We start from the raw sequence: 21,999 nt of genomic DNA, 5'->3' as shown, positions 1-21,999 counted from the left end.
AATGTTCTTCCTTTCACAAATCCGCAATGGCCCTTTTCCATTTTGTTTAGAAAATAAACTGGTATTTTATTTTCTGCTACGTGCTTCTGCAGCATAGGGTTAATAAAATGGTGGCGTTAATGTTGAAGGAAGCCCCACAGTTTTCCTTCTGTGATGTGAGAGGATGGCATAAGGTTTGGGAATGAATACTGTAAAAAAAAAAAAAAAGAATCCTAAAGCCAAAGCCTTTGCAATTAGCACTGGTCACCTTTCCATTTCAGGAAAGAGCCAGTAAGCCCTGGTCCTGAAAACCCTGGAATTAGCCTGGACACACCACACCACACCCTTTGTTAGCAATAGTGTTGTCCCCGCCATCTGGAGGAAGCAAAGAGGATTTTCCCCATCTCTGGATTCACTCAGCTCTTACAAAGAGTCCACTGGAATGTCATTCTCTCACGCCAAAGATTAGGTCAAAGCCTCTCCCTGCCCACCACTGTCTTCCGTCCAGCTCAGCTTCGAGGTGGCGTTCGATGCCCTGCCCACGGCTTGGAGCGGTGATGGTGATGATGGCGACGGCGGCCGCTGCTGCTGCTGCTGCTGCTTTGGGAGTGATGGGGACTGCTGGTGGTCCAGTTCAGTGAGGGCTGCTGAGTAGCTCTGTACCAGTTGGATTGCTGTTCAGAACCCCACAAGCTGGGTCCCGCATGGGACTGGTGGCCACCCTGGCTGTGCTGGATGTCTTGGGCTCTGTTGAACTGTTGCCAGTAGCTCTCGCAAATACCCAGGGTGGGTGTCTCTTCAGAGCTGATGGCCCCCTCCAGCAAAGCACGCGGAAGGACATGCAGACGAAGCCGCCGCAGTGTGTGGCGAAAGCGGTTCTCGGTGCCTATGCATTGGTAGAGCCCACTGTCAGATGGCATCACTGGGCCTAAAAGCACACCCTGAGGTGTCTGAAGCAGTATGCGATCCCGGGGCAGCTGGGAAGGAAAGAGCATGTGACATAATTGAAATTATTTTGCTTTTTTAAATGCGCATCTTACACAACTGTTTCACTAGTCAGCGGCCTAAGTCTGCATAAGCTGTAGTGTGGTTGGTTTTGAGCTAACGAAGTGTATGTGAGTCTGATTACAGGTTTTGTCAATTCGGCAAAGTGTCAGTTGCCAGTTTCAACATCCACCGTAAGACAGCAACTTTAGATTTTGTTCTTTAAAAAGTGCCCACTGTGTGATCAGATTTTCCAATCCTCAGCTTTAAGTTCCCACCGTCTCGGTGCACACAGCATAAGGTCATGTCTAGTAATGTTTAGCAGGACTTACCACTTTGCGTTTGGTAGAGTCGTCTGTCTGCATAAGCCACTTGATGGTCGCGTGGGGAGATCGGGGTTCACACTCCAGAAATACGCTTCCTCCTTCTAGTCCGTATTGAATCTGTTCACTTAATTGCTGTTCTGCTGTGATGGGGGGCAGGGGGACCGGGAGGGGAACAGCATTCCTTGAGTTCTGAGACCCCACTGCATCTCAGTAAAGGCTGGAAGTAGACAGTCTGCTAAGCACAAGTCTGGCTTCCAACAGTTGTTGCTATAAACATATTTAAGAAACCCAGCAGCTATCACCAAATTTCTGCTAAAGTGAACACAATAGGACTGCTCATTTCTGACTCATTTCTAAAGTGCTGTGCTACGACGACGTACCGCTTTGCCAGGAAGAGGGAACAAGCTTCAAGGAGTTCTCCTAACTCGAACACCATAAAAAAAATGAAGCATTTATAGGAAGTGGTCCTTGGATGCAGTAGAAATTATAAGAACCTGTTACTCCTGGGTTGTCCTGTTCAGAGCAAGAACAATCTGGTGGTTGTCCACTGTAAAAATGTGTGCAAAGCAGACTCCTGGTTAAACTTTCAAGTACTACAAAGGCAACAAAATAAAACTTTTTACAATACAGCTCTTGCCAGTGTCTGTGCTATCTTGGGCTGATGGGAGTTGAAGTCCAAAACATCTGGAAGATATTAATGTAATCTATCCAGGACCGCTTAGAAGTAGGCCCCTTTTCATTCCCCAGCAGTTTGAAGAGAGCATGTGCACAATTACAGCCTAGTCTGTTGCTAGATATCTTCATTTCCACCTCTCTTTTTTTTCTTTAATAGTTAACTAAAGTAATACAAGTTTTGCCACATAAAGCAGGGTTGCCTAAGTGATGGCTTGCATGCCCAATGGGGAACTTGTGCAAAAAAAGGCATCATGCTCCCTTTGTGGATCAATAAGACACTTTTGCTTTTTTGCATGGATCAGCTGTGCAACAGTTTCAAGGTGGGAGTGGACAGTGAAATCATTCAGCAAGTATAGGTGTGTGAGAAATTGAATATGCAGAGTGTGTGCAATGGGGCTGGACACAAGAGAGAAGAGATATATGAATATATGGGACTATGATTTTGGATTCAGCCACTGCTTCAGGAAAGTTGCTCATAAAAGAAATACAATTTAGGATAAGGGAACAGTTTCCTAAGCCAAGTCACAAAATTACGAGCTCTGTTAAAAATATGATACAATTATAAACTGCATCAGGAAGAGTAGCTTAATAGGGACAGTCCTTTTATTTGCAGAAGTGCTAATAAGTTATCCAAGGAGTCTAAAGCAAGAATCCATGTGCCTTTTGATGTAGAGTTTTATCAGTTTCCATGGAGATTTAAGTTACCAAAAATAGGATGGTGGAAACCATGCACTGGTGTTGAGGTCCAATTCATATAATTTTCTTGGTTGGGCTACAAAAACATCATCTGGAATGTTTCTCAACTTTCTCAGTCTAGCCAAGCATCTGAAAGAGGTAACTTATGTTAGCAGAAGCTACACTAAATGATCCATGGGGAGATAATCACTAGAGCTACTGCTAGATTTTGCACTACAATATGTGGTTCACTTGTTCTTTACAGCTTTAGATAGTCGTCTGACACAATACTCAATTCACTATTTCAATAACCAGGACAAACAAAAAACTACTAGCAGTTCCCCAAAGAATGATTTCCTTGTATCTACCTAACAGTATATACATCTACCACCGTGTTCTATGTTGTTGCACAATTTTACCCTTGCAATTAGGGGAGAAGCAATGCCAACCGAAATATGAGATGCTGTATTCAGAAAATCTAAACAGATAAAATCCAGAATGTGATGCAGTCCTTTTAGAAGTGAAAGTTAAAAAGACAAAGCCCCCAAAGAAGTAAAGAAGGTAGATGCAACTGAGAGAAAAACCTTATGAAACAGACATCAATGAAAAAGTATAAATCACTTTCCCCAATCTGGTGCCCTTCAAACAGTATCTGATATTTTCTAGGACTTTAAGATCCTCTAATCTCCTCTGGGGAGACAGTGAACAATCATTACCAAAGATACCACGCTTCAAAAAGCAGGAGGAGCCCACTGCTTAACATACAAATGCAGGAAAGTCTTAAGATTATTAATTCCAGTTGTAAATGTCAAGGAGCTGTTCTCTAATTATAGCTGTACAAAACCCATGTATCCGGCTCTCAATAAATGTATGAAAATAGCACAGGAAAATAAAAAGCACAGGAAGAGCTAAATTAAAATGCAGTGCTTTTACTCAGATAAACTTTTATTTCCCACTGTACAATTTTGCATCCTTTTCCAATATACGCCTGGCCAACCAGACACGTAACTTATCCTTGTTTCCATTCCAGTAGCCAGCCAAGTGCTGTTTCCTCTAGCGTGCCTAGCCATCAGTAGGAGAACAGCATCACCTAGGAATTCCTTACTTCGTTTCCCAATACTTCCATGCTCCAGAGAGGAAGAGAAACAGTTTGAAAAGAATCGGGAAACTTACATAATTTAGCTAGCAATAACTACATTAATTTTCCGATCTATTAGCTTCCAGATGTGTTGATATTCCAGCCTCCAGTACCTTCAGTTATGACCATCGCTAAATCAAGTTAATGTGTATTTAGATAATATCATTGCACTGACATCAGCCTGCACTGCTGGTGACGCAAGCTAACACAGGCCTTCTCCATCCACTGAGCTGTTTTTCTTTTGCAACTCCCTACAAATTATCCTGTTCTAAGAAGCCTCAACCCTGCTTTCTCTTTTTAGAATGGGTCTTAACATCTAGCCAACTTCCTGAATGGTCAATTAAATTCTGCTCCTGCCTCAGTATGAGGCCGTCCTCTAATCATGAATGCTGGAGAATAAGTGCAATTTCACTTTATAAATCTCCATTATATTTAATGTTCCAAGTACAACCTTTTTCCTTCCCCCTTCCAATTTGGGAATAACACGAGCATTGAAATCTGCCTAATATGTAACAGACAATTGGTGCACCTAGCCAAATATTGCCTACTAAGTGGCAGCAACTTTCCATATTGCATTACCATCATGTATCTCCTGGTACTTCTTAAAATAAGAAATGCCAAGATTCCTTTGGCATCCAAAGTAGGCATATTTTCCATGGAATAATGGTTGTACAGATAGCCCTTGGTTTACAACCATTTGTTTTGCAAGTGTTCAAAGTTATGATAGAACTGAACAAGGAAGCCTATGGTTGGTTCTTGAAGTTGTCATCATTGCAGCGTCCCTGTGGTCATGTGTTTGCCATTAGTAATCTTCACAACCAACTTTAGACAAACCAAGTCAATGGGGATTGACCTAACAGCTGCAGCTGGAACTGCTGGAACTACCATTGAAAGTCAGCACAGTCACATGATGCTGCCCTTTATGACAGTGTCACTCAGCCACGGTTACCATGGTTAAACAAGGAATACCCATGCTTCTATTATCCTTCATTAAAGCATAAATTTTGCAAATGTCTGCTGCAAAAATCCAAAGGATGTGCAAAGAATGAATATTTTCTATCTTTTTGCTATTAGCTAGTGAACATTTTTGCAGCCTGGATTTGGTAGCCTTCCTGTTACTCTTCATTTTAAGAAGAAAATCTGACTGGAGTTGGGCAGCTCAATCTTACAGCCAAGTTTTCTTTAGACTTTTACTTCACTGCCTTCTTTGCAGTGTTTTCTCCAAAGACGCTGGCCACTAGAGATCCTAACCTGTGTAAGAGATGTGAGCAAAATGTGCCTTTTCATCCCCTATGCCAGCCTGTTCCCCAGGCTGCTAAATTACTTCTGTGTCCTTTATTTAAAAAACAAACAAACACAATATTAGCTGCCACGTAGACATGATGACCATTCATAGGCAGATCTGGAGAGACTTACCCTTCGCGTTAAAACCACGGCACTGCCTGAGGGGATCGCCATGCTTGATATCCTGGCGACGGCTCCTCCTGGTCAGAGACAAAAGATACACCCTTCATTGCTCACTCTCTTTCTTAACACAGCAACTGAGGAAATACGTTGTTCACAACAAATGTGATGTGATGACTCCCCATATGCTTCCTCTTTAGGGCTTGATGGTAACTTTCAGAGGAGCAATGCCACCATCCTCCTGTCTTCAAAGCAACTTTTATGCACAACACACTTGCTAACCAAGGAAGTTGGTTTAAGAGTTGAGGCAAACAGGAGAACTCAGTGAGGCAATTAATCTGGAGAGGATTGGCTTCAGCTCCAAACAGACCTCAATTTGTTTAGAGCTAATCTAAGTTCCATCAGTAGCCCAAACTACCTGAAAATTAACTGCCCCTTTCAATGCCTGTTTCTTCTCCAGGCACTTCATCTCAATTAGCACTTCCTTTCCGCAGAGTCACACAAAGCAATGTTTATATGAAAAGAGAGAAATCAGAACGAGGTAGGGAATGGGGGAAAAAATACCCGCATATGTACATATATACATGCGACTGTAATTTGTGGCTGCTGGAAGAATCTAGAAAATCCAAGACATCACAGATTTCCTCCGCTGCCAGCTCATGGAGGGGGTAAGGACAGCATGGTCAGCCGTACTGCAGGAACACAGCCGCTGATGAACAATGTTATTTTCAATCTCAATGGAGGGTGTTTTTCCCAAGGAGGTCATGTCATGTCCCTAGATAATTCCTCACTGGAGGGAAAAGGGGAGGAAGACACCCAGGATGAGTGGAATGGAACCACATTAAGACCTAAAAAACAACAGTTTTACTGGTGTAGCTTAGAGACAGAGAGATTATCTTAGAAACAGTGTTTCTTGAGAATATGAAACTCGGAGGCTTTAATTATCAACAGCTTGGTTTGGGTGAAATTTCATAAGCACACACATACCAATAAGTGTTAGATGATAGATGATAGATAGATAGATAGATAGATAGATAGATAGATGATAGATAGATAGATAGATAGATAGATAGATAGATAGATAGATGATAGATAGATAGATAGATAGATAGATAGATAGATAGATAGATAGATAGATAGATAGATAGATAGATAGATAGATTAGATAGATAGATACTGTAGATGGATGGATGGATGGATGGATGGATGGACGAACAGGTTGTATCAAAAATCAGTTCCCATGGACAATGCATTATATAAATTACAGTTAAATGTTTGAAATGGTTGCCATTTTTTCTAAATGCTACCTGACGCATTTGATGCATGACTGTTAAACACTCCTAAGTACAGTAAAATTTTCTCTGGGAAAATAATAATAAAATATACTGTGATTGGCCTAGAGGGGCTGACTTTTGGAACACCCTGTGTATATATGTATGGGTGTGTTTATATAGAGATACAGATTTATAAATACATAGATACAGTGTATAAATAAACACAGACAAACACACGTTTTCTGTTTCAGTCAAAAAAAGAACTCAAGCAGTTCTTTGATTTGCTGCGCTCAACCTTCTCTTTTGGTGGACTGACTCCAAATTCTGTTGTCTTGAACCGACTCAATTTTTCTTGCCATGTGTACAAATCTGCCTTGACTCATGTCTCTGTTTAGCTGTGCATGACTTAAAGTCTGTCTCATGATTATACCATAAGTTTAACCCTCTGCCTGACTGCTAAACTGCTCTGATTTCTGTTCTTGTCAGCAGTGCAATAAGACGATGCCATCTTGGTGAAAAGAGGAAGCAACCTCTGCTAGATCAGGCAGGGAACAGAGAAAATCCAGGCCAAGGTGTCAGGATTGGTCCTGCCACGTCTTGCTTCTCACAGGCAATTGACTAAATAGGATGGCCTGTTTTGCTCCTTCCAAAGTTCATCACGATTTCAGCCATCTCGCTGAGACACACAGAATTTGGACCCTGGTTGGCTTTGCCTCCAAACTCTGCAATGTGCATTAGCAGTTTTGGAAACTGACCTTTTGGCTGTGTGGCTGTAGCGGGCACAACGTTGTCCATCCCATGCACAGTAGGGATCCCGGGCCAGACAGCAATCAGCACAGGCTTCACCATACTCCCGGCATCGGTGGAGGCTCAGCTGGGAAACGCCCATGTCAGAGGAGACATAGAGCTGTTGCTACAAAAACAGGAGAGTGGGATAAACCCAGGGCTTTTGCTACTCATCTGCTGTTCCCAGATCCCTTTGTCTCTGATGAACTGAAGGCGTTCTTCCTTCTCCCACTGATAGGCAACTCTTATATAGTAACTCTTTGTGCCCTGTTTAATTCCTTAGCAATATATATCCTGAACAACCACCTACTCGCTTTGAGGATATCCACAGTGTCTTCACTGGAGCTGGTACCTATAAGGCAACAAAAGGGGGGGAGGAACCTTGAGAAGAGCAAAAATGGCGAAGGTTAAACAACATAACAAGGAGGGGTCATGACTGGGCTTGTCTATTTGCTCACCCTGAACACCTCAACTTCCTCCAGAGTCAGTTCTTCCAGTATCCCTTGTTCCTTGGGCAACACAATCACCTTCTGCACTGTACCTTGGTCTGGGATAGAGAAGATAGAAGCATTAATTACTCATGCTGCTCAGTGAAGGACATATGACTCCACAGACATTCTAAGAGCTGACCCATTTCTGAGGATAATGAAGAGATAAGGGCTCTGGGAACGGTGGATGAGTATAATAATCTAGATTACAAGACTTTTGCCTTTCAGAATGAGAAACTAAAAAGTAACACAGGCCAGCACCACAATCGTAGCTGCTCCTCAGGTGGAACTGCAAAATGCTGGACATACCTGTGCCAAGGAAGAGCACCTCGTAGCGCCCATCCACCGCATCCACAAGATCCACAGCCAAGGTGGTGAAGCTGTAGGGGACATTGGTCCTCACCAGGAGGGGACGGCGCTGGAGGGGGTAGACTGCATGGAACATCAAGGGATGGGCCCGCACAAAGGTTACCAGCTCATCAGAAAACTCACGTGTGGAGCGAAGGCCTGGGGTGAAGGTTCCTCCCGGGCACTAAAAAAGAAAACGAACCCATGAAGTCATAACTGGAGAAAAATTAAAGAATTAGGATTCAGGTTCCCTTTTCCTGCTTGCTTTATTCAGAATTAGAAGCGAGCCAAGAGGTTACTGGAAGGAGTTTACAGAATGAGAGGAAACAGGAAATGAAATCTTGAACCCTTGGAGAGTAAGATGCTGGGGACTCACGGCTCCAGGACGAGGGTAAGGCACACGTCCTGTATATGGCCCCCACTGGTAGTTGTGTCCTTCCTTGTGGGCAAAGGGCCCATTGAAGACCGTGCGGATGTCAGCCATGGAGTAAACACAGACTGCCGAGCCACGGAACACTGACCTTGGGAGAGAGAAGCAGGGCCAGAAGGAGAGGGGAATGGTGCTGGGATCTCCTACAAAGGCTCTCCCCATCCCGATCACACGGGCTTTACTCACCCCAGGGTGGAGAAGACCCCATAGAGCAAGGGATGCTTCTCATCCTGAGTCGGCAAAAGGAAGACGTCACCTGGGGAAGGAAACAATCCAATCAAGCACTTTGAGGGAGACAGGTGCAGAGTTTGCATGCAAAACTCTAGGGTGGTGTTTCTCAACCCTGGCCACTGGAAGATGTTTGGACTTCAACTCCCAGGATTCCCCAGTCAGCACAGACGGATCTATTTCAGGGCCATGCTTTGAGGCTTATCTTGCCCAACCTGGAAACCCTCCAGATGTGTAAGGATTTCCAATGCTTTCAATGGCCAGCTGGCATGAGAAAGTCATTTTAAGAAACAAATGAAAGAGAAAGATATTTAAATGAGGGCTGTTTTTTTTTTTTTAATAGCCATTTCACATACTGGATTCAGGGACTGTTTATAAAACGGCCAGGACCGACAACACTGCCAAATCCAAATGGGTGCTATATTATATTGACTTGAAATCCTGCATCTGGGTTGTTCTACAACACTTAAAGCAGAAAGTGTTTTTAGAATGGCCATAATATGCTGATGCTAGATTTCAATGGCTATTTTTTGTCATATGCCCATATTTAACTCCAACAGCTGGAATCTCTCCCCGAACTTTAGGCAGAATTTCTGGCTCACATCCTTGAACAACCCAGCCCGGCCTCTTTCATCAAGTTCCAATTTTCCATACCTTCACCGCTATCACTAAATCCCCAAACCTGTCCCTCCCTCTCCCAAGGACAAAAATCTCTCTGTCCAAAAGAAGGGCTCACGCAGCTCATCAAAGAAAGTCTCCACGCCATCCTCTCCAATCACGGAGCACACGAGACGAGCTTTAAGGAACGTCGTCCACTTGTTCAACAGGGAACGCAGTCCCCCATCGTCGTTCTGAACAAAAAAAAAAGCAAGAGATTTACTAGGACCCTCCCCCACTCTGTGATTCCACAGATGCATAAACCTTCGAGAAAAAGAAAGACACAGAACCCCTTTGGAGCTGCACGGTGGCAGAAACAGCTGTTTGCACCTGGGAACTATGGCGCTATTTCAGCCTGCAGGATGTGAGCAGCAAAAATTAAACTGAATCAAGGTACAGGGCAGGTGATACCTGGTAGAAGAGCCTTCTCCATCTTAGGACCGCTAGACGAATAGGGCTACACCTACCATTGACCCAAGCCAGCAAGGGCCTGTTTGAGAAAGGTTTCTTCCAGGTTTGAGGCAGATCTGAAGACCTCAACTGAGTGCAATGGGAAGCTTTAACTCGACAGTCAATAGGTACAGCTATGGCATGTGGTCTCCAAAAACCGTGGCTCTTCCAACAGCTGTCACCCAATTGCAGTGTGTAATGTGACCAAAGGGGGGAATTATTAAAAGATGAGGAATCACCATCTTATAAATGTGTAATAAATTAAATTTTAATTTAATTTAATTGAAACATATCTTATTAAATCAAATTTAGTTTTAATCCTGACCCCACCTGACCTTCTATATGTGGTTGCTGGCATGCCCAAGGCTGAATTCCTTTGGCTGGAACAACTGCTCACCCTTGATCTAAAATCTCCAGATTAAATACTTTTTTTTTTGCAACTTCCCACCACAGGAGAGCCATGCCAAGAGAACAATGAGGCTCCAGGGAAGATCTCATTTCCCTTTTCTAATTGTGGACCTGGGCCTTCTCAGGGCTGAACGAGCCATTTGGCTATACAGTAGCGTTTCAGCCCTTCACGCTGCCTGCACTCCTGAGAACTCACCATAAATTGCAACACAACAGCTGCTCCCTCGCCACACTGTAGGGGTGCACTGGCCATTCTTCCATTTGCTGGGAAATTTTAAAATCTACCAGGGAGGATTCTCAAGAAAACCCCTCAGAAGATTGTGTTCACGACTGTGTATCCCCGGAGAGCAGAACGGATACATGCACACTTACCATCTACACCAGGGGTCCTCAACCTTGGCAACTTTAAGACTTGTGGACTTCCACTGGCTGAGGAATTCTGGGAGTTGAAGTCCACAAGTCTTAAAGTTGCCAAAGTTGAGGACCCCTGATCTACACTGTCCATAGAATATGTATGTTCTCTGCAACAGGCAAGGGACAAAAATTGCTTGTAGCTCTTTGTGCCTTTCCCTTGGCCCCCCCAACCCCCTTTCATCCACCTCCCCCAAGGTCCAATACGCTTGCTTGAACTTCTCTGCTCAGTCGCTGCTGTAAAGCTGGTTCTTTTCACCCTTTTAGTTTTCCCTCTCCAAAGTCAATTGCTACTTTGGCAAATCTTAGCCGGGGGTGGTGGTGGTGGTGGGTCCTTATAGTGTGACCCTTTTTATTTCTCACAGAAGTCTTTAGCATTCCTGTCCCATCAACACTTGCCAATTCTGTTTGCTCTTAAAGATCGTGGCACCTTCAAGAGGGAGGTCTTACAAGCAGCGGACACTTGTTCTTTCCTAGTATTAGAATGGAAGTCAAGCTTGGTTCGGCTCCTGAATCAAACCATTCATTACCTTGGACGCTTGTTAGAGTTGCTAAGGAGAACATCAGCTCTGCAGTAGAAGAGGTCAACCAGCTAAGCACACCTCCAGCAGCAGCTCTCGGTGGCTCAGCCCTTTTCAGAATTCCCTGCCCACCCCAGTCCCCACCCCTCCCCCAGCAAAGATAAACCCCACTTTAAGTCCTGCTCACCAGGCACACCCGTCCCACCCGAGCGAGTACGGCAGGCCCCACGGCACCCTCCAGTGCTTTTTCCCGGAAAAAGAAGTAGAGCTTGTCATCGCTGTGGTCGGAGCTGTCGGGAATGACGTGGGCTTGGAGGAAAACAGGGTCTGAGGAAGGGGAAAAGAGATGCCACCGCATGGGTTCACCACTAGATGGAGACGACAAGCGCTCTAGTTTCGCCTGAAGCAAACTTTTGGGAAGAGATGCTGCCATAAAGAAAGTCCGAAGTATAAGGGTCACTATGCTTGGTATGTACAGTTCCTCTGCAGGTCACTGTCTACTCCTGTGCCTTGGGGCACTTATGCCTGTGGATCAATCAACTGAGGCCTAGAGGCTGCAATGGAACGGAGGAGAGAAAATCAAACTTTGCAATCCTTGCCTTTTCATCGGCTGCAGAAGCCCCAAGCCATGCCTTGTAGGTAATCCGAGTACAATTTTTAATGGGACAGAAGCAGGCATGACATCAACGGGGGAGCAATCATATGAAATTGCTTGCAATGCAATGATGGTTCAGCTCCCTGCTCCTGCCGACATTTTGGATTTCAAGAGCAGTCCTCACCCTAGCAAGATTACCCTACCTTTTTCTGGGTGATTGGTAAGTCCTGGCATTATCCTGATGTCATCATCCTCCCCGCCCCCTTGCTGCATAAGATATTCACACCATACGAATTCACTCTTCTATGCTTTATCCATCATGGTCTGTTATCTCATCGTTCAGTCCAATTTCCCCCCTTTGTTTTTTCTTTAGATGGTGTTTGGCTTCCTACCATAGAGCCATCGGGAATCGTGTTGCTCTGTACGTACAGCTGGGCGCGGTCCCATGGTCCGGAACAAAGCAGCATCGGTGCCCATGAAATCCACATGAACTCCAGCATACAGTGTGCTATCTGGAGGGAGGGGGTGGAGCAGAAAGAAGAGCAACGATCTCATTGGGTGTAATCATATGCAGGCATAACCAGGGAAACTCTGCAAGATCTGGAGTTTTGAGACTATTAAAATACGGGGAGGTGCCTTAGGCTTTGTCAATAAAATCTAGTCAACAGCATGGATATCCTTGAAGGTGAGGTAGGGAAATGGCACAGGGTGCGCTTGTGTGTGATGATGCCATTGGCACAAAGGCCACCGTTTATGTATCAGATATTGTGACATCAGAACATATTGGTGCCTTCCAGCCGTGTCATCATCACAGGCACGGCATCAATGGAGCATCATTAGGGTTTCTGATAGATGCTGCTATTGCTGGTGCTACAGGCACCATCTTGCCCGGGTGTCAGACAATGGTACTTCTCAGCTCTGCTCCCCCCCAAATCCTTTTAAATGAAATGCCAGGGATGAACATGAGACCTCAGCCATCCCAAGCATTTCTGTGCAATTAATGAAAGCTTCTCTCCCAAGTACTTTGTCCCCCTCCAGTCAGCTGTTTACTTCCTCCAGCCCTGATAACAAACCAAAAGCCACAAAGATCAGATAGGAGCTATAGATAGCAAGGTTGTCCGGCAATTCAGATTCAAAGGAAACCTGCAATTCAAAGATCACATGGACACACACATGCGCACACACACAACACATGTCAGCAACTGCTTAAATTAATCACAAATTTTTTTTGGGGGGGGGATAGTATGACAGCTGTGGAGGGCAGTCATGCCACCCAGGAAAAAGCAGCTTGGGTTTAGCAGCAACACAGTATCCACATAGGCATTGACCGGAAGGATGCCTATGCAGCAGCATACTAGTTGTACTTTGTATGTTAGCAATACTTCATCCAACTCCACTCGTTCAAAGCTACTTACTGACAAGCACAGCCATGCTGGACTGCCGGGGGTCGTAAGGACATTTCCCCTTGCCTGGTTCCAGTGAATGAGGCACTGTGCGGAACAGGTATTCCTGTGGAGGGGCAAACAGGGAAAGGACAACAGGACCATCATCACAAAAACTTACTGTGATTTCAAGTCATTTAGAAATGAAGCCACTTTCAGAGTAAGGCTTCCAGTCCCTGCTTCCAATTCTGTCTTTGCCCTGCCCTCTTTTCTTGACTGTCCCTTCATAGCAGTGACCTTATATCAAGGCAGACCACTAGCCAGCCGAGTTAATTACTATTTTCTGCTCTGATTATTTTTCTCAAAGTTTCCCGAAGATGCCACAGATTGAGAATAGAGAGATGTCTTCTATCCCTAAGATACTCTACGGTTCTTTTCCAGCAGGAAGACGGTGGGTCGTGAGTCCTTTTTCTTACTTCAGAGCGCCAACCACGATTGATAAGGATGCAGACTGGGTGATAAGCTCCTGTTCCACAGGCGTAGAGATGAGTACGGTTCAAGGGTTCCATAAGCCGTATGTAGTTGAAACATTCGCCCTACAGGACATGAAGAAGTAAAACGTGAACTGGAAGACATAAGGTTGCCAGGCAGGAGTTAATACAGTCTCCATCTTCCTGGGAATATATAGATTAAGGATCCTGGACTATGTAGAATCAAAAAATAGCAACTGAGACAAAGCCAAAAGTAACGATTTTCTTTCCAGAGATGCAAGAAATCAAATAGCTTTCGGACACCCAAAACCAAACATATTTCCAGTTCACAGAGACCTAATGCATCGAAGCCAAGCCAATAAACACACTAGGTACAGGGTAACAGTGAAGGAGCAGAAAATTGCCACTCACTCTCTGCCCTTTTCCTGCCAAGCGACACTCATTCTCCTGATTTGGCAATGCTGGCCAATGGATCTGAAAAGAGAAAGAGAAAGAAGGATCATCTTGATATGCCAAATCTATTCCCAATCCTTTTGGCTTTCTTGGTTCTCCAGCCCACTTATGCTTGGCTTTTCTTAGTTTAAGCTACAGCCCAATGAATCCTAAACATCTTGCAAGGTACGTATGTGTACCTATCCCACTGCCTTATTTACTCTATTGCATCTGTCAACCCAGCCCAAGGCAGTTAGCAACCACTGCAGGAAAATGTTGGGCGTGAGGAATCTCAGAGTTCCTTGTTGCTCTCTGAGCTCGGTTGTTTTCTTGCAGACGTTTTAGTACCCAAACTAAGTAACATCATCAGTGCTAGCATGATCAACATTCTGAACTGATCCAGCAGGAGTTGTTTTTTTTTAAAAAGACTTACAATGAGTGGCTCCTTGTTGATGTTGTGAAGATCCAAGGCCACCAGAAAATCTCGTGCCCCCAAGTAGAGACGTTCCTGGTCTTGGTCCACCAACAAGATGCGATAATCGCTTGTGTTAAAGTTGAAGCTGAAAGGACGAGCAGTGCGGCTCTCTAACAATTCTGTGAAGGGAGAGACTCAGAGTCAACCACCAGTCTCACAGAGCCTCAGAGTCAACTACCACTTCTCAGGAGTAGGACACCCTTTGCACACTGACAAAAGGAGAGGTCAGGCTTGCCTAAATACATTTTTAGGAATCTTTATGTAAAGTGAACTTTGGTTATCTTACTATAGTGGGGAAAGCTGTCAACTGATAACTCATTCAATTTGCTGCCTGAAGGTTCAGCACTGATGGGCAACTCCATGGTCTTCACTGCTCCTTACTCTTCCCACCTATTGACTCTTTTCATCTGAGCAAGGTCCAAAAAAAGTCTGCTTTCTTAGAGATATCTGGCCCCTGACCAGCCTTCTGGAAGAGGACAGTGTCCTCTAGGATGAATTTGCCTGTTCACCTGACCACGCAAAGGACAAGAACTCAGAATCCTAATCTGAACTTTTTTTCTTACCCTTTCCCCCCTCCCCTTGCACACAGAAAGGGCAGCAACTGGATCATGTTGATCCATGTGATGGGTGGGGTGGGCTGGCTTGACTTGGGCTGAGCTCAGGGGGTATTTTGGTCCCTTGAAGTGGCAAAGGCGGAGCCAACGTGGGTGAGGGGGGTGCTCAGCGGCTGGTACAGCAAAGAGTCTAAATCCCCCAGCAATCCCCCAGCCACATTCCATAGGCACAGATCAGAGAGGGATGGGGTGAACTTCCCACCTGTGGTGACCTTGGGGACAAAGCCAGAGGACGCCAGCCAGGTCCAGTTATGCTCTGTAGTCAAGTCTAGGCAAGAATGCAGAGATCAGGGACCAAAATTGGACTAATCCCTTTAGGCAAGTGGGCTAAAGCCAGGAAGAAAAGCAGATTTCCAGGAGGTCAAAGAGGAACAGATGCAGGTGAGAGATGAGTCTGGGGAGATGAGGAATTAAAATCAAATTAAAGAAACAGCCAAGCCAAGAGTAGAATTGCAGGATTCTGACCAATCTCTCCTTTCTCTGTCCAGTTAGTTCAGCTGACATCTCCCATCTCTTCTCTGGAAGCTGGGAAGGATTTCTGGAAACCTGATGGAATTCCCCAGGCATTAACACATGGCAGGTGGGAGACTATCATGCTTGCCCCAAGAAATAATGGCAATCTGCCCCATGGCAATCTGCCCAGGGGTGGGCTGTGTCATGCATACTACCCAGTTTTGATATACAATGACCATTATATAACATTGGGGGTATATAGCAGTGCCATTAGTCTCTTCTAAGACAACCTAGCAATATTAGGCTATCAGGTATCCTTGACTGTGATGGAAAATGAACTAAGTCCTTCAAAGCAGAACCTCTTGTAAGCATCTTCCCAACCTTTCCCCCTCCTGCATCCATTTATCACCAACTGAGTGCTGATAATGTGTGTGTGTGTGTGTGTGTATGTATGTATGTATGTATGTATGTATGTATGTAGAGGTTTACTGGATGTCAGATGAAGAAGGTCTCACTCCCCTAACGGACGTCTCTGAGACCAAAAAAATATTTCTAGCGCAACTGCCGTACCCTCAGGATTGTGTGGGTGGAAACCACTGGTGGTTTGGGGGAAACAATCTGTTCACAAGGTTTTCAGGGATGCTATCTGGAATTGGCAGCGGGGTTGACTCAGTGGTTAACAAGCTGGGCTTGTCGGCTGGAAAGCTGGGAACCCAGGTTTTGAGACCTGAGCACCACGCTATGGGGTGAGCTCCCGTTACTTGCTCCAGGTCTTGCGCACCTAGCAATTTGAAAACATGCCAATGAGAGTAGATGAATAGGTATGACTTCGGTGGGAAGGTAACAATGTTCCATGATGTCATGCTGAACCATCTGACTGTGGAAATGTCTTTGGACAGCGCTGGCTCAATGGCCCTTGAAATGAAGATGAGCATGCCCCCTAAAGTCGGCTACGACTAGTGGAGTAAAATCCACAGGGACTCCTTTACCTTTTTTTCCCCCCCTACCATCTGGAATTTCCATACCCAGAAGAAGTCCAATCTGTGGCAAACAAGGAAGCCTTTAGATAGGAGTTATGCCTTGGCAGAAATGGAGCCCTTGGGTTCCACAAACCCCTTACTGTTCTATCTCATAGGTTTCCCCACCCTTGGGAAGAAGGAGGGATGGAATCTGGAGGAGCCAACAAGAAATCAGGAAACATTAGAATCATCTGTCATCTTACAGGCAGACTGAAGCAGGCTGTGGCCAGCCAAAACAGTCAGCAGCAATATGTGCCTGGGAACTGCAACCGGTCATCACGTTGGTCTTTGGCACAATGACTGAAGCTCTTTGGGCTTAATGTACCTTTTTTTCAGCCTTAGCCCCAGCACCTCCCTAAAGAAATATCCCAAGCAAGCTGAATTCTGCTCAGGCAAATAATTGCTTCTGCAATCACAGAACTGCGACTTGCATTTCTGTGTTATTCGAAGAGCGAACAGTAATAGTATGTTAGTCAAGATTAGTTTCTCTGTCAGGCAAAATGAAAACAAAAAACAAAAAAGAAAGCTCAGGTGGGCAAATTGAGAAGAAATGAAGGAACACTTTAGAACAGACCCAAGTTGCCTAACTTCCTAAGCTTAAAAAAAAAGGTGCCTTCTGCTACGAGAGAGATGCTGTCCTGTCACTCATTCCGAAGTGAGATTCAGCAGCTTTTTTTGTTTTTGTAGCTGGTACAAGAGGGCACCATTTTATATCCTGGGTCACCTTTCTTGCTGCTAGAGCTTTCAGGAGGGGAAGCAGAATTAGTTACCCTATAACGGTACTTCCTATAATAACCTGGTAAAAGAAATCAGTGTTATTATCCTTTATATTGCAGAGGGGTGGGGGGTGGGCAGAGCCTGTCCAGGACATTTGGTCGCTTGAGATGGACCTCCCCGGCTCTGCCGTTAACCAGAAATGGAGCAGAATGGCAGCTGTTGAGGCTTTCAACGTTGGAAACAGGTAGCAGTTTCCATTGCACCAAAGGGTAGCAGGATAGCTCAGGAGCGAGTACAGGGGGCAGAGCTGTATGCCCCATCACCAGCTCAACCCTCTAATCCAGGGGTAGTCAACCTTGACTCTTTTATGACTCGTGGACTTCAACTCCCAGAATTCCTGAGCCAGCGCAGGAGTTGAAGTCCACGAGGAGTTGAAGTCCACGAGGAGTGGCTGGGAGTTGAAGTCCACGAGTCATAAAAGAGCCAAGGTTGACTACCCCTGCTCTAATCCCTTCCCCTTTTTCCCTGTAACCCAGCACCGGCCTTAGCCCCTATAAGGGCAGGTCCAATCTGCCTACATAAAGAACCAAAGCTGAGAGAAAACAGCTGGCTAAAGCTGACTGTGTTCTTGGCAAGAGTTGAGGTTCAACCAAAAAATAATTCATTTCCACGAATGAAGGCAAATAGATGTGTCCCAAGATAATGTCGCAGGATCCAATCTGGGTCGGTCACTAGGACCAGAGGTTTAGTTTTCCGAGCTTTCGGATTTGTGCTGGAGCCCCCATCCCTCAGGGAACTTCTCTGTCACCCAGAATGTGTGCTTTGGGCTATTCTATGCGTAGTATTTATGCGGTGTCTGGTTGTGTGTGGCTTTTTTAGTTGTTGATTGGGGTGTTGATGGCCAGAAGGCTGTACCTCTGGTCCTGATGACCGACCCATAACTGGCCATCAACACCCCAATCAACAACTAAAAAAGCCACACACAACCAGGCACCACATAAATACTCCGCCTAGCACACGTTCTACTCAAAGCACATGTTCTAGTGAGAGAGAGATTCCCTGAGGATGGGCTCCAGCACGGGTCCGAAAGGTCTAGAACCTCCGGTCCCAGTGACCGACCCAGATTGGATCCTGCATAATTCATCCTGTTTGTCACTATCTTCCGTCAGTTTCATAGAATGAACAAGCACAGTTAGACTATTGACTTACAACTAGTAATTACAGGGCCCTCTCAAAAACCTGAACATGCTGTAGTAATAAAAGGGCCTGACTTAGAAGGAAAAAGCTCCTTATGGAGCCCGCTTAATCCAAATATGCTGCCTTTATGGGGCAGACCTTGCTTAAGCCACAGCAGACATAGCCACAGGGACCTGCTGTTGTACTTGCCACCACCATCCCCCAAACCCAGAATAATCAACATGACGAGCTATGGACTGGTGGAAAACTTCCCCTGGAAGACCCCTGCCTCCTCAGAGTGTTCCCAAGGAGGATTCGGGCTGAACGTCCCACCAGAAACCCCCCTGCCAGATGGCACACACCCTTTCCAGTTTCCTGGGAGGAAGACCCAAGTCCCTGACATCTTCACTAGCTGCGTATCCCTTATGGTCCACCTATGTACGTCCATGAGCCTAAGCAGGCACATGGAGTAGGTGCGTGACTCTTTGCCCATTCGGGCACACGCGCGTGTACAGAGAAACCAGAGTGATGTCTGGAGCTTTGCCTTTTATAGCCAAGCTGCTGCTGCCGCCCAAAGGAATGAATTGTCCTTTGGCCAAGGCTCTTGCTGTTTCTTTATGCGCCCCCCTCCCTTTCACATGTACACATGAGCCACATTTTCATAGTTGAAGGAAAGGACGGCAAAGCAACTATAGTGAGAACAACAGCAGGGTATCTATAGCAGGGAACGTGGCATGCACACCCTGGTCATTAAGCTCCTCTCCAGCCCAAGCTCCCTCTCTTCCCCTGCCCCACAATGTGCTTTTGGAAGGGGAATCCATCCATGTTCTAGCCTCTGTATGGCATGCTGGGTATTTTAAGCCCTTCTGGGAAATCCTTTCCCCCAGTGGCTGGCAAGTAATTAGATCCCGGAATCCCCAAGAACAGAGAGTGTAGGGGAACCCAGCAAGGTCACAGGATATATTTTTTTGGGGGGGGGGAGAGAATGCTTGCAGAAGAAGGCAGAGGGACCCACAAATGATGGTACGATGTGCCTAACACAGCAGTAACTTGTACACCCTCTTTAGAAAAACATTCACAGCAAAAACGCAAACCATTAGCAATACAGAGACAGGCAAGGGTGTGACTCTGTTGACAGCCACAAACTGATGCATCCATCATACACAGACAAGCTGCTTCGATTGGCTGCCTTGGGTCCACATGGCCAAACTGTCCTTGAAGGTGGGTCTGCGCATATCACACTCACCAGCCCCATAGAATGTTTAAACCATAAAACCACTGAGAAAATCTATAATCTACAATCAGCCTTTTTTTTTTTAATCAACTGGCCATCTCAGGTCAGAAATCTGGGAATCTGGGAGCTTGAAGTTATTTGCACTTTGCATCTTGTTAATGCAAAACTTGCTGCTTTTCAGAATGTATAGAAGCAGCTGCTGAAACAAGGCTGTGCACTGTCAGGTCTATATCTGTTTCGCATTAGGTCCATCATAAGACCACCACAGGAACCCATTACCATAAATAATATTAAAATGGGGGAAAAAAGAGATTAACACATGAAAGCCAGAGCTGCTCCCTTGTTAGAAATGACTACAAGCTTCCTCTTTGACAACAAGATCTCCTCCATGTAGCAGCTGACTCATAGAAAAGAAATTATCCTCTACTAGTAAATCTCCATGGTATTTAGTTTGATGCTAGGGATGGAAAGAATTCTTGGCAAAAAGGAGCAGATTGTTGGTTTGATCCAAACAAAGCCATTATCTTAACTGGACAGTTCTTATTTGCTGTCCCACCAGAATCCACTTGTATTGTAGTTTGTTTTCAGAGATAAGAAGCACAGATATACTGCTTTCCTCTAAGTTGTTGTTGGTAGCTTACCTGGGCATTATCTCTTTTTATCCTCATAGTCTGTCTATGAATTATATTAGGCTGAGATTGACCAAAGTAAGGTTTTCTTGCCTTCCTGGGACTCCCCAGGAATATCGCTGATTACTTTGGGCACCAGTATCAATAATCTGAGCAGTGATATGATGCAGGAATAATTCCTTTCCCCATGGTAACAATCCATTCCTAGGACAGTCAAAATGTTTACTCGAGCTATCAGAGCGCATAGTTAAAATTATTGGTGAGCAAGTCATTGTGTTTTCATAATCACCCCTTTTAGCATTAAGCAGCAATTCGGCAAACTTCTTAGAAAATATGTTTAGTCCAATTTGAATGGGCGACTATAAGGATATTTCAGGGTCGGCACCAGCAGACCAGTTCCACAGTGTTGCCAAGAAAACCAGGACAAAATTAACAGAAGTTGTCAACTTAAGAAGGACCATAGTTTATTTTAACAATGTTATTTAGTTGTTAAAGAAGTGGTGTTCCTGCTGCTTTTCTTTCTCATAGTAAAACCTCGGAACTTGTTACAATACTGTCATTTTCAAAAGGAAGGAAGGAAGGAAGGAAGGAAGGAAGGAAGGAAGGAAGGAAGGAAGGAAGGAAGGAAACGAAACCTAGATTTACTCCAGCTTTCCTGAAAAATGCATTCTCTACCATGGACAAGTCCAACTGGGGAAGAGTCTTTTAAGCATAGTCCAGCTAATACAAGGATAATTCCTTGCTCAGCTAATAAAAATGCATAGTCATATACAGCAGATTCACTATTGTTCTTTGAAAGACTACCTTCATCTAACTTATTTTCTTAAATTTTCAGGTTTTATCCCTTCAGATAATCTGCTACTATGAAATCCCTTATCTAGGCTAACAGGCTGGGTGACGGACGGTATAAGTCTTTAAGAAACAAAGAGAAGAACAAAAATCAGAAGGTTGCACTTTTCCCAACGGGTGAGTTTTATTCGTCTGGAAAGGTGCTACCAGCTGCTTTTCTGATTTTTTTTTTTTGAACACAAGAATCTCTTCCTACAAGCAGAAAAAAAGGCTCTCTATTCTGTCAAGAGTTTTGCAATGGATTGCCATGCCCCACCCTTGCCCACCCCAGTGCCACCTTGCAGCTTTCTCCCTTCTCCGAATGCAGACATGCCCATCCAAGAGAGGAGATTTTTGCCGCCGGAAGGCAAAAGGCAGTCTTACCCCGGGACTCACCCGAATGACTTTAAACCTCTCTTACCTTTGTAGGTGAGGTAGACCCGGGGCGCTCCCGTCTGGCTGCTGTGGCCCAAACAGCAGCAGAACAACAGCCCCAATAGGAGCAGCGTTGCCCAGGGCACCATGGCGGGGTCAATCCTATAAGAAGAGAAAAGGTGATGCCCCGCTGGACCTGGGTTCGAACGACGGAGGATGTTGGAGGCAGAGGCGCCGCGTTGCTGCAGGGAAGCGGGGGGGGGGAGAGACGGGCCCGGGCCTAGAGGGCGCTGTGCGGAAGTAACCAAGATCAAAGTTCCCTTCCTCGCCCGTCCCACCGGGCCCCGGGCCAAGCAGCTGTAACCCGAGTGGCGGCCGCGGCTGATGGGCACTTCAA

At 45.3% G+C, this 21,999-nt stretch overlaps 1 protein-coding gene across 1 annotated transcript; it reads right to left on the bottom strand.

Annotated features, from left to right (window-relative positions):
* Window positions 1-208: 208 nt before the first annotated feature.
* On the bottom strand, window positions 209-21,751 carry LOC107289354 (semaphorin-3F-like). Its single transcript, XM_029284521.1, has 17 exons — window positions 21,649-21,751; window positions 14,516-14,676; window positions 14,062-14,124; window positions 13,636-13,755; window positions 13,193-13,286; window positions 12,170-12,289; window positions 11,370-11,509; window positions 9,472-9,586; window positions 8,694-8,763; window positions 8,454-8,598; window positions 8,039-8,261; window positions 7,700-7,788; window positions 7,552-7,593; window positions 7,211-7,368; window positions 5,194-5,261; window positions 1,296-1,429; window positions 209-956 (listed from the first exon to the last, which is right to left on the bottom strand). The coding sequence occupies exons 1-17, from the start codon at window positions 21,749-21,751 to the stop codon at window positions 489-491; spliced, it is 2,313 nt and encodes a 770-aa protein (XP_029140354.1). The 3' UTR covers window positions 209-488.
* Between the last annotated feature and the right edge of the window lie 248 nt (window positions 21,752-21,999).

This window comes from Protobothrops mucrosquamatus, unplaced genomic scaffold, assembly GCF_001527695.2.
Source record: "Protobothrops mucrosquamatus isolate PMUCROS unplaced genomic scaffold, P.Mucros_1.0 scaffold679, whole genome shotgun sequence".
NCBI classification, from domain to species: Eukaryota; Metazoa; Chordata; class Lepidosauria; order Squamata; family Viperidae; genus Protobothrops; species Protobothrops mucrosquamatus.
Note: the sequence above shows the minus strand (reverse complement) of the source record. Positions and strands in the feature narration are given on the sequence as shown.

Excerpts from the sequence above, each read along its gene's own strand:
- LOC107289354 (XM_029284521.1), bottom strand. The coding sequence starts at position 21,751 with ATGGTGCCCTGGGCAACGCTGCTCCTATTGGGGCTGTTGTTCTGCTGC. Across the intron at positions 14,125-14,515 it reads TCAACAAGGAGCCACTCATT|ATCCATTGGCCAGCATTGCC; the intron begins GTAAGTCTTTTT and ends TTCTCTTTTCAG. Across the intron at positions 11,510-12,169 it reads CGATTCCCGATGGCTCTATG|ACCCTGTTTTCCTCCAAGCC; the intron begins GTAGGAAGCCAA and ends CCCCTTCCTCAG.